We start from the raw sequence: 12,740 nt of genomic DNA, 5'->3' as shown, positions 1-12,740 counted from the left end.
CCTCCCTGGGATAATCTGATTCACATTTTTGCTGATCCTGTTCAGATATGCGTTTAGGCTATGACTGTGAGATTATCAGATTAGTCTATAGTCAATGCCTGATTTTTCCTCCCCATTCTCCCTCCTCCTCTTCTCTGGCAGTGCCGTGAGGTGATGATAACTATCAATGGTGAAGAAGGTGTCCCAGTGCAGGTGGATGGGGAGGCCTGGGTCCAGAGGCCAGGCCTTATCAAGATTAGATACAAGAACACTGCTCAGATGTTGACAAGAGATCGGGTAAGAATGGAAAGGCTCATCTTGGGCTCCTCCATTGTCTCATCTACAGCTATCACTCGAGTACTGAATGCTTCCAGTCAGGCAGAATTTCTCAAAGGGAGGTCTGCATGACATCTCAGAGTCACCTTGGGTGCCTGTTAGAGATGCTCATTCCTAGGCCCCACATGGTCCCACTGCATCAGAATGGGGATGGGTATTTCCTGGGAACTTGCATTTGCAGACAAGCTCCCTGAGATACTCTTATACATAGAGACACTTGCAAAGCACTGTCCAAGAGAGTGAGACAAGGAGCTGCCTCCTGTGGTTTTCGGCAAAGTTGTCCTCATTCTTCCATTGCACAGAGAGCTGAAGACTTCAGTGGTTATGGAGAAATCCGCTCCCTCAACAAGAGATTTTTCACTGAATAGGATCTTTAGGTTCCTCTAAGGCATCTTAAAGGGCTTCCCTCATAGCTCAGTTGTTAAAGAATCCACCTGCAATGAGGGAGACCTGGGTTCAATCCCTGGGTTGGGAAGATCCCCTGAAGAAGGGAACGGCTACGCACTCCAGTATTCTGGCCTGGAGAATTCCATGGACTGCATAGTCTATGAGGTCGTAAAGATTCAGACACAACAGAGTGACTTTCAGTTTCACGGCATCTTAAAATACTGCATTCACAAATATCACCCACCTCAGCTAAACCACCTAAAGCTAGAAAGGAGCCATTATTGACCAGTGTTCAGTGATTACAGGGTTTCTTACACTATGGCCTATGCACAGTCCATAGACACAGCAATAGTGAAGGGATGGGATGTCTAGTTTATAAACTACCCATTTTGTGTTGGGCACTTTACATATATTCTCTCAAATAGATCCTCTCAACAACCTATGAGGTTCAGTTCAGTTCAGTTTAGTCGCTCAGTCACGTCTGATTCTTTGTGACCCCATGAACCGCAGCATGCCAGGCCTCCCCATCCATCACCAACTCCCAGAGTCCACCCAAACCCATGTCCATTGAGTCGATGATGTCATCCAACCATCTCATCCTCTGTCGTCCCCTTCTTCTCCTGCCCTCAATCTTTCCCAGCATCAGGGTCTTTTCCAATGAGTCAGCTCTTTGCATCAGGTGGCCAAAGCATTGGAGTTTCAGCTTCAACATCAGTCCTTCCAATGAACACCCAGGACTGATCTCCTTTAGGATGGACTGGTTGGATCTCCTTGCAGTCCAAGGGACTCTCAAGAGTCTTCTCCAACACCACAGTTCAAAAGCAACAATTCTTTGGCACTCAGCATTCTTTATAGCCCAACTCTCACATCCATACATGACTACTGGAAAAACCATACTGTTGACCTAGATGGACCTTTGTTGGCAAAGTAATGTCTCTGCTTTTTAGTATGCTGTCTAGGTTGGTCATAACTTTCCTTCCAAGGAGTAAGCGTCTTTTAATTTCATGGCTGCAATCACCATCTGCAGTGGTTTTGGAGCCCCCCAAAATAAAGTCAGCCGCTGTTTCCACTCTTTCCCCATCTATTGGCCATGAAGTGATGGGACCAGGTGCCATGATCTTAGTTTTCTGAACGTTGAGCTTTAAGCCAACTTTTTCACTTTCCTCTTTCTATGAGGTAGATACACTTATTCCCATTTTACAGGTGAGGAAAATAAGGACCAGAGAGGTTAAAAACTTTGCTAAAAGTCACATGACTAGTGAATGACAGAAGCACAATTCAAAATTAAACTAGATACATCTGGCTCTAAAATCCACCAGCACATATTGCCTAGATTTGGCAAAGAAGGGAGTGTGAAAGGGGATCCACTGTCTTACTGATCATGATGCCTTTCTATAGAAGCTTCTGGAAGGCAGACATCTGTCTGATTCAAGCATCTTGTCCCAAGACTTAGCATGGTAACAGTAAAAACAACAACAAAACTAAAAGTGGTTAGTATTAAAGACATTGAATAAAATGTTGGACAGATGTAAAGTGTGGAGATGGGTGTATGGGGGAATATGTGGGGCCCTCATTCCCCTTGACCCACACATATCAGACTCACAGACAGATCTGTCATGTGCCCTCTTAGCTAACAGCAATCATTAGGATCTGCCACTGTCTTCATTTATAGGACTTTGAGAACTCAATGAAAATTTGGGAGTGCAAGCATTCTGAAATCCAAGCTGCCTCTCAACCCCAGCTGGATTCCCAGGAATCTCAAGATAGCCTCTCTGATGAGGAGTATGCCCAGATGCAGCACTTAACTCGGCTTGCAGAAAACCTCATCAGCAGGTAAGTGGTCTGGTCCAGATACAGGGCTGGGAATCCCAAGAAGGGATGGGGAGAAGAAGCCAACTTGTGTCTGTAGGCTACTGGAGAGCCTGACCTCAGAAAGGAGTCTTGCCCAGAGCTCTGAGGATTGAAAGGGACCCGAACAATCCAGACAGGAAATAGTCTTTGTGGTCAGCTTGGACTTCTCCCATTAAGTCCAAAGACAAATTTTGATCTCTTTCTGCTGCCCCAGACCCAATAGGATTTAAAATGTTTGTCCTTGGCCTTAAGTATCAGGAAGGCCTGAGAGTTTCTGGAATCAGCTCCTTCCTCTATTCTAGCCTCCCACTCTTCCAAAGTACCTAGTATCTAATTCAGGTGAGATAAGGATGGACAAAGTGGGAATTCCCTGGCAGTCCAGTGGTTAGGACTTGGTGCTTTCACTGGCAGGACCCGGGGTTCAACCCCTGGTCAGGGAACTAAGATCCCCAAAAAAAGGATAGACAAAAGTGAATACCTACAGAAGAGTAGAAACATTTTCTGGCATAAGTTGCTACCTAGAAATGAGTAGAAATAACAGGAGGGAGTAAAGAATACAATTTGGGTACTCAGAGCTTTCATTTTTACTTTTAATCCTGACCCTCACAATTACCTCTGACCAGAATTCCTTCAGAACTCTAGACTCATTTATCTCTCTTTGCTTTACTACAGACTTACTGACCTGAGCAAGGTCCACCAGCATGTATCTGTCCTCATGGATTCTGTGAATGCCAGTGCTAACACCCTAAACGATGTATTTTACAAACAAGACAGTGGCAATGAGACAGCTGCAGCTTCCTGCACTCCCATTGAGGTAAGGGAGGAAGGGGCAGATGAAGGAAAGGAGTCAACCAAATAGGAAAGGGAATAGAAAGGAAGGAAGAGGAACCAGAGGCTGGATAGAAAAACCGAGCAAATGACATGGCAGGAAACTGATGGATGGAGTAGAAAGGGAGGTAGATATTCCTTGACTTGTTACAGGTTCAGAGTGGCTACTGGGAGAATCCCATAGCATACTTCATCATCCTGAGAGCTATCTACCACACTGGCCTCAAGGAGAAATAGCCTGTGAATTGAGAGGAACTTGGCTTTGGCCCTTCCTCATCCCAGGTGGATCCCTGTATATCCTGTTAAGGTGATACTTGTCATTGAAACCTGAACTCCAGGCTGCCTTGGTTTTCCTCTTGAGGGAAAGGTCCAGATTAAGATGCTTGATGTTAAATGTGCCATCTTGTGACTTGACCCACTGGCAGAAGATTTTTAAGTGATGCTTTTAAAAAGTAACTTTATGCTAAGAAAACCATACAAAAGGGCCACATACAGGATCAGGGTCTCCTAAAATATAGGCTACCTATTTATTGGGGGACAGATCTTCATTGGAAGGGGCCTGTAGTTTCAAGAAGAGAGATGGTTAGGCCTAATTCCACATTCCTTGGAAAAGGTCGCTTTAGCTAGTGGCAAGAAGTGGCCTCAAACTTATGTCCACTTTGCATATTTCATGTTTCCCTATACCCAGAATACTCAATCAGTGATGATAAATGCAAAGTTGTGCTATGTTGCTACGTAGGACATACCAGTACAGCTGCACTTGTAGTTGATAGCTGGCATCAGTTTTGACTGGTTGGTGCCCATGCTGAACTACTAGTTGTGCTATATTGTGAATATTACTTTTTCTCTTACAGCCACATCCTACTAGCCTGCTCCTACCTTCCCACAGAAAAGCCAGTTGCATGCTTACTAACAACTCCTCTGTCTTTGTCCTTTCTCTTCCTTTCTTTTCTTCTCCTCTCAGACTTTAACCAGAAATGATGCAGTAGATGTTACATTTAGTCTTAAAGGGCTCTACGATGACACCAAAGCTTTCCTGGATGAAAACTTGGTGAGTGGATGGGTTTGGAACAAGGGAGGACAATGTATCCCATCTGAAGTTGGTCACAGTCTGTACTTGGTTCTAGGGCACTGGAAAACATATAGGAGCATTTTGCCCAGGTGCTTATCTGGCAGTCCCTGCTGTGTCATCCTCACCTAGAGTTATCATTGATCATATCACTTCATAAATTATGTGAATCCATAGGACTATCATATCCTTGAAGAAAAATCTCCCCCTCTCCTTTGGCAAATGTCTCTTAGGTCCATACGAGGCCAAAGAGAAGTAGGGTGTTCTCATTATACCCAATACAGCTTCAGTAGAAAAGGGTGAGCTCTTTTGAGCTGCTCTGTGTTTCCCAAGTTTCCACAATACCTCTTTCACCACGTGGGAAGAGAGTTAAGGAATAGTGGGGAAAGTTGGGAGTCTCTGAGTTCAAATCTGCCAGTTACTAACTGTATTAACTTCCTAAGGCTGCTGTAACAAACACTGAAACCTGGGTGATTTGGACAAAAGAAAGTCATTGTTTCACTGTTCTGTAGGCTAGCAGCCTGAAATCAAAGTGTCAGCAGGGTCATGTTCCCTCTGAAACCTGTAGGGAAATCCTTCCTTGCCTCTTCCTAGCTCCTGGTGATTTGTTGGCAGTCTTTGGAGCATTCCTTGGCTTGTAATATAGATGCATTGCTCCAGTCCTCCATATTCACATGGTGCCCTCTCTGTCTTCCCATGGCCATCTCCTCAAAGGACACCAGTCATACTAGATGAGGGCCAACCCTACACCAGTGTCCAGACCAGGCCAATGATCTCAGTAATTACATCTTCGGTGAGCCTATTTCCCAATAGTTGAGGTACTGAAAGTTAGGATTTCAAGATGTCTTTCTGGAGGGGACACAAATGAATCCATAACAGTATCTATGTGAAGTAACTTCACCTCTGTTTTCCAACCTACAAAATAGGGATTGGAATCTCTACCTCTCCAGGTTGTTGTGAGGATTAAACAAACTACTGTTTATTAAGTGCCTAGCTCTGCCTAGCAGCTTGACAGATGGTAGACTTTATCAGTGTTAGGGAAAATGGACTGAGGCTCAGTTTTTGAGCTACAAGAAGAGTTGTTATTTCTCATACTGCAAAGCCCATAGGCACACCTGGTGAGTGTGCACTAATGAGTCAACTGATCATGACCACCCCACTTTGAGTTTCACTGCTAAGGCCCTGAGGAAGATGCTGTTCTTGCCTCTCATCTAATTAAGGTTTATTTGAAGAGGGGCCTCTGAGTTGATTTTGAAAGAAGTGCATCCACTTCCCCCTTCCATTTGCACATCTAATTGGCACACTGCACAGGTGGCAGAGTGGCAAAGGCAATCAGGCCAGACTGTCCCAGCATCTGAGCCCCAGGCTAGAGTTTCAGCCTTTAGAGACAGCACCAGAAGTACCTTCTATATATAGGTAGAGCTCAATGACCTTGCCAATTTGGGCAGCAGGAAATATGGGAGCCTGGCCTCTCATTGACACTCAGGCTTTCTAGAGGCTCATGGGCTCATGAAAATTGATTTATACCAGCCAACAACCCAAACCGAGCACATATCACACTTAATAAAGAACATGGTAAGGACCCACATACACATACAAACATCCAAATGAGACCTGGGTGCAAATGGAAGCTAAGAAAGGCCATATCATGAAGGTGACATGGACATAAGTTTTATTTCATTTGAATGTTGTTATTCTTCCCTTTGAAGGAGGAGGACAATAAGGAGCTCAGTGTTGGGAGAGGGTTGTAGCCTTTTGATGAAGAAAATCCCACCCAGTAACTCCCACTTCCCTTATTGGGCAAACTGACTTAGTGATGTGTTCGAACAGGAACAAGAAGTGAGCAACAAAGTCCCTGAGTCAGTTTGCACATTTATCTCAGAGAAGAGTCCTGAACAAGGTCTCTCCTGGAGCCAGAAGGACAAGAGAATATAGCATGAGATTCAGGCCCACCCGCATACTATTTTTCAGAGCCTGATTCTCTAGGTGCCAAATAGGAAGCTATTAGGAAGCCATTTTATTCCTCTCCTATTATGATCAGGAATCATTTTCTAAGGCCCCAGCTCCTCGTTTTTCTCTGTGGCTTTGGGTTTGCCTACCAAATCCCTTTTGAGCATTGCTTGTAAGTATGCCCCCAAGGACCTCTGCCCCTTTCCCCCTTACCTTCAAGTGATGGCCATTTCTATCTGTCACCACTGATCCCCAGCCCACCACCATGTAAATACACATGTCCTGTGCACCTGGGCTACCCTGTACTATCCTAAATAATTAGTTGTAAAGCAAAAGCAGGAGATCATTTGTCAGCATGACCTGGTCCCCCTCTCATATCCCATCCTGATTGGTCATAACCTTCAATCCCACCCCCTGCTCATTCACCTGCCACTCATTTGTGACAGTTGGCAAGGTTCCACTTAAGGCTCGCTCATGCACAGCAAGAAGCCACATAAGTACCAAATTGAAAGTAGAGCACATGCCAGGGAGGAGAGATGAGGTCAAGTTAGGTGAACTGGAAAGGACATCAGGGCTGATGATATCAGCATGCATCTGTCCTCCCAGCTCACTAATGGAATATGAACTATCTCACCTATGTTGTTGGTCTGGAACTTGGGTCTTCTAAGTTGGAGATGGTTCTAGAAGAATCTATTTTAACTCTTCCATGGAGTATATAGAGTTCATCCTGTGGGTGCTGGGGGATACTAGGGAATGCTTAAGCTTTTTTTCCTGAACCTATGAGACAAGCCATCTGAAACTATTTCTTATTTACTAAGAGTGAATAGCTAGGGGCTAAAAGCACAGCCTGGAGAGGCAAACCCTCTTTGCCAGGAAGGGAAATTTTGAGCCTGTCTGTCTCTAGTCCTCCCCGTTGCTTCACAAAGCAGCCTTTAAATTATGGTAACTGGGTAATAAAGATTTCCTCCCCCCAACCCTAACATCTAGCCACCCCACATACCCTGTCTGGGATAGTATGGTATAGAGGGTAGGCTATAGAGTTAAATAGATCTGGTTTCTGTCTAGTTATGTGATCTTGAGCACTAAACTTCGAGTTCATTTTTCTACCTATAAAATGAGAACAACAGTACATCATAAGGTATTATCAAGCTATTGAGAAGATGGAATGAAATCATGTATGCATAGTGCCTGGCATATAATATGTGCTCAAAAATTGGTAGCTATTATTATGAGGACATTTAGATGTCTCCAGGGACTTGAGGATCAACGATAGGACCTTTATCCTGGACCCTAAGCTGTTGGGATACAACTCAGTGTTAACTTATACTAGTCAAAGGGCCTCTCTGCTTGCAAACTGTGAGTGTGCCAAGCTCCAAGGAAAGCATCACTATCTGATTCTTTTCCCTGAATCTCCCTATTGAGAAAGTAAAGAGCTGGCTGACTATACTTTCCAGTGATCCTATGGACCAAAGGAGATATAAGTTGGCAACCTGTGATCTAATGGCCTCTAGGCAGGGACTAGGAGTTGGGGAGAAGGCAAGAGTCTATGAAGGTAAAGTACTAGGCATTGGATACTCACTCTTTTTCCTGTTTTCACCAGCTGAGAAATGCTGAATATGAGGCCACACTGAAAATTTCCCTGGATGCCATGAATAAGGAGTTTGAAAAGCTATCCAAGATTGACTGGATGAATTCAATCCTTTTTCCAGAGGTATGTGACCTGTGGATTGGGAAATAAAGGGAAAGAGGGGTTCTTCCTCAGGGCTTTGCCTTCCAGTGTAAGCTAGGACACAATGACTGATATAGCAGAGGGAGACGAGTAGTGGCTTTCAGCTTGCGCTTAATGGAGCCTCCTCCTTGCATCTCCTCACAATTTAAGTCGACAGGACAAGGCAGAAGGCACATTGAAAAACTAGATGACCATGGGACCATAACCAGAAAGAAGAACCACTCTGTAGAGAAGATTGGAAAAGAATAAGCAAGATTGGTCTTTTTCTGTGCTTTTCTTCTGGCCACAATTCCCCTCCCCTGCTTAGTACCTGCTGCCAGGACTGAATTTCATCTGGTACATACCATTAGGGCCAATGCCAGTTGTTTACAGCCAACATTTGTTCTAAATGGTTGGTGCCCAGGCCATACTGGTGGTTAAATCTACCAAGTATCACCTCTCCCTTGCTGCTTTCTGTCTCTCCCACTCTGGGAGGAAAGCAGGCTTTCTCAGTGCCTTCCCCTAGCAGGTGTGTGGCTTAAAAGAAAATCAAGCATGGCAGCAGTGGCTACAATATAGCTCTGAGGATGTTGTCAATTTTTGACAATTCTGAGTGCTTTTCTGAGATGGAAAAATAGTGCATTTCATAAATCAAATGACTGGAAGAGGTCTACCTATCACCAGGTAAGTTATTCCCATTATGGTCTGACAGGGTTTTTCTTTAAACTTCTCTACCATGGAACTGCTCATTTCAACACTGTGTAGGAATCCTTATTTATTCTACTCATTATACCTGTTTTCTGACTTTATACACCAGTTATATGAATGTGAGCAAGCCATACAAGGATTTGGACTAGTGCAGCAATTAGGCTGCCATTTAAGAGAAAAAGCCATAGGCAAATTCAAGTCTTAAATAATTTAATAACTTTATCATATGCCTTTGCTGCTGTTGACCAGCAGCCCTCTGAGGGAGGAAAACATGCTGTTATACAGAAAAGGAAGCAAACTCTTGTAGTACCTTCTTCCTCAGTACAACTATCTAGCACCAAGCCCCTGACCTAGACAGACAGACTGGATGTTGAGAGAACTAAGACAAACAGTCCATGCTCCAAGGTCTCAGTATTTGAGTCTGCCTTGTCTGGGCATAATCTCTTTTCTGGACTTCAGTATTTCCATAAAGATGAAGAAATGAGGCTCTAAAGAAGGGCAGAGTAGATTGAAAGAAAGGCAGGAAGATGTTGATCATTCACCTAACACCCAACTTGCTTGCCTTAATGCCACAGAAGCTGCAGATCCACTTTGATGGGGAAAAGCAGGAGGAGAGTCAGTTATTCATTGGGCTTTCCAGAGTTTTGGTTGAGAGGGAAGGTCCTGTGCCCTTACTTTAGGTTTCTTCTGAAAGGCAATTCAGAAGAGCAGTTATACATATGAGAACATTTATTTAGGGGCTAGGGGTTTCCCAGGTGGTTCAGTGGTAAAGAATCCGACTGCAATTCAGGAAACTCGGGTTCTATCCCTGGGTCAGGAAGATCCCCTGGAGAAGGGAATGGCTACCCACTCCAGTATTTCTTGCCTGGAAAATTTCATGGGCAGAGGAACCTGGTGGGGCTATAGTCCATGGGGGTCACAAAGAGTTGGACATGACTGAGCAACTGATCACACACACATTAAAGCATTTAGCAAAGCATCTGGCACACAGTAGGATCTTGGTAAAGACCAGATGCCTTCTCAGGTATCGTACTAGTGAGTAGGGATGTCTCCCACACCTGAATAGATAGCAGATTGGCCGGCTTCCTGCAGCCATCCTTGTTCACCATCTCTCCAAGCCTCTAAGAATTGTTTCTAGGCAACTATTGCCTAGAAAAAAAGAATTGTTTTTAGGCAACTAACATTTTGACCTTCCTTTTGTCGTGCTTTGCTAGGAAAAGTCCTCAGACACTGACAGCAAAAGCTTCAGATTGAAAGTTAAGTTCCCCAAATTGGGGAAGAGGAAACCAGAAGAGGAATACAAGTCTAAATCAGGCCAAGGCATCCAGGGTTTTATTGGTAAGTTTCTCCCACAGGCATCAAGGTCATGAAGACCTCCTGGCAGCCTGGGTCCCTCCCTCCCAAAGACCTGAAGCTCACATTAGAAATGTGTGCAGGTACGGTGGTAAAGGAGGAGGCAGCCAGCTGGGAGCCAACATTAGGTGATGCCAAGAAGTCTCTTGGATAAGGTATGAGTTAGAAAGTGATATGGAGGGACTTCCCTGACAGTCCAGTGGTTAGGACTCCATGCTTCCACTGCAGGGGGCACAGGCTTGATCTCTGGTTAGGGAACTAAGATCCCACGTGCTGTGCAGTGTGACCAAAAAACGAAAGACCCTTAAGAAAAAAAAAGCAAGTGGTTATGGACACTGACAAGGAGAGAGCCTGAGCGTCAACCTTACAGTGAGGTCTCTGTGATGGAAACAGCTGCAGAGAAAAAAATGAGAATAAGCAGTTAACTTTCCACTTGACTCATTCCTTTCTTTGTTGATAAAGTATTGCAAAATAGTCATATTTAGATCTCTTTCCCAGTCAAATACAACTACAAGCTTCTGATCCTGCTCCAGAAAGCACTATTATTTGACATGGGTTGGGGGAGTCAGTATGGGCACCTACAGTGACAGGAACAGTTTTCATGATCTATCTGAACACTCCTATTCTGTATCTATTATAGTCAGTCCCTGGAAATGCACATTTTGTTTCATTATTTGAATTTTGTTTCCACCTCTTCTTCAGAATACAGGCTTCCCAGGTGGCACAGTGATAAAGAAGCCACCTGCCAATGCAGGAGACACAATAGACATGGGTTTGATCCCTGGGTTGGGAAGATCCCCTGGAGGAGGTCATGGCAACCCACTCCAGTATTCTTGCCTGGGAAATAAGAGGAGCCTGGCAGGCTACAGTCCATAGGGTCGTGAAGAGTCAGACACGACTGAAGCGACTGAGCACTTCTTCAGAATTGGACTTAAATGTTCTTGATATGTCAGTGGGACTCAAAAGAATGTTCCCTTAGAGTTGTCAGTTATGCCAATTCTGATGTCAATGGTCTCTCCTAAATTCTGAGCCTAGATGACCTGGAAGCTTGAGAGAGATAACAATGGTGGACATAGGGGGAAAAGGATGGAGGTAGTTTTTTGTTTTGTGAGAAACTAAGACTTGCACAGATGCCAAGAGAGAATTTCCTGGATCAAGTTGTGTTTGGTCCAGCTATGTTGAGTCCCAAAGAATCTGCCAGCTAGGAGACCCATGGTGCTTGAGAGTCTTTCTGAATACTCAGAAGGGGTCAATAGCAGTTTCATGGATTATCAGGTTCTAAGAACTCATCCCATCTGTGTTTGGCTCACATGGTATCAGCTGGTTTTCTAAGGTGGCTCAGAGATGGTTGATACAATATGAACAAATGAGTCTGTCTCCTAAAAGACTGTTGGCTCTCTTTAGGGTCCCTACATTTAGGCTGGCAATGTGCTAACCTCTTTGTTTCTATATTTGCTTTTTTTCTATAAAGGAAATTTGTGGCATCACAGACATCATGAAGATGAAGCAAAATATGATGATCCTCCAACACCATCAGGATCTCAACTATAATCCAGGAAAGCTGGAAGAACTCACAACATTTAGGATTCTACTAAAAACTCTTGAAACCTCAATACAGGCTAGACTAAATTATTTCAGAACAAACACGAGCACCACCAAGAAAGATCCTCCAATTCTTTAAACTAATACATTTTTGTCTGGACTCAATCAGGTCTCCTTAGAGGTTTACATTTTCTCATTGGCCAAAGATTCTTGTTCCGAGTTGTCTTGTTCAGTTCTCTTCGTGCATCTTGAGCAACTACAATTTTTAATTGAGATAAGCTTTTTGTGAATGGCCTGGGATCTGCAAAGGATTCAAGGGAGTTCACCTTTTCAGGGAGTTGGGGAATGTTTTTCTCTGACTGGCAGAAAAACTGCTGATGCTAGGGAATGAAGGAAAGAAATACTCTCAGGGAGGTGAGGAGAGGGGTCAGGAAAGCCAGGTGTGGTGGTGTTTCTCCCCCAATCCCTGCCAATTGCAACTTGTAACTTCAGGAGGTCTCTACTAGTTGACTTATTAAAATGAGAACTAGGTCATGGGGGCTTGTGCAGTTGCCTGTTACAATGACCATGTGAGATCTTTTCTTGTGGTGACTGCTCTCTCTGCAAAACCTTTCTGTTTTTCCATGTGCGCATGTATGTCTTTGCACATGTCCAGGTGGTGCTCTGGTGGCTGGGTGGGCCACCCATTGGTTGGAACTCACCCCTATGGCAACCATACAGGCTCCCCTTCTACTGCCTTCATCCTAGCCTGCATGCCTCCATGGAGTGTTTTGCTGCATTCTTGCTGGATTTTTTAACTAAATGTTTTGCTGCTGTGCTGCAGTATAGTTATGTATAGAGACATATAAAGATGTATATATATAAATATATATATATATATATATTTTTAAGAACTGAAAATACAACTCGACCTCTAAATGACCCTATAATTTATTGTGCTAACCCAGGAATCCCTCCCCACCCCGATCCCATGCCACACCTCCACTACCCTACACACACATATGCCTCTACCAACTGCCCTAGTTCTTG

The 12,740-nt window shown here is 44.2% G+C and overlaps 1 protein-coding gene across 2 annotated transcripts in view; it reads left to right on the top strand.

Annotated features, from left to right (window-relative positions):
- Nucleotides 1-12,189, top strand: part of DGKK (diacylglycerol kinase kappa) — a 167,761-nt gene extending 155,572 nt beyond the window's left edge. Inside the window, exons 22-28 of one of the 2 annotated variants that reach the window (XM_081566972.1) lie at nt 142-276; nt 2,375-2,535; nt 3,226-3,367; nt 4,346-4,432; nt 8,001-8,111; nt 10,031-10,154; nt 11,641-12,189. In XM_081566972.1, coding sequence (XP_081423098.1) covers nt 142-276; nt 2,375-2,535; nt 3,226-3,367; nt 4,346-4,432; nt 8,001-8,111; nt 10,031-10,154; nt 11,641-11,720 — 840 coding nt within the window. In that variant the 3' untranslated portion in view covers nt 11,721-12,189. The remainder of the gene's footprint in view (nt 1-141; nt 277-2,374; nt 2,536-3,225; nt 3,368-4,345; nt 4,433-8,000; nt 8,112-10,030; nt 10,155-11,640) is intronic. The other variant, XM_081566973.1, reaches the window with a different exon arrangement.
- The last annotated feature ends 551 nt before the right edge of the window (nt 12,190-12,740 follow it).

The sequence above is a fragment of the Giraffa tippelskirchi genome, chromosome X (assembly GCF_054371585.1).
Source record: "Giraffa tippelskirchi isolate mGirTip1 chromosome X, T2T-mGirTip1v1.2.pri, whole genome shotgun sequence".
In the NCBI taxonomy this organism is placed as follows: domain Eukaryota; kingdom Metazoa; phylum Chordata; class Mammalia; order Artiodactyla; family Giraffidae; genus Giraffa; species Giraffa tippelskirchi.
The sequence above is the reverse complement of the archived record's forward strand: the minus strand, read 5'-3'. Positions and strand labels throughout refer to the sequence as shown.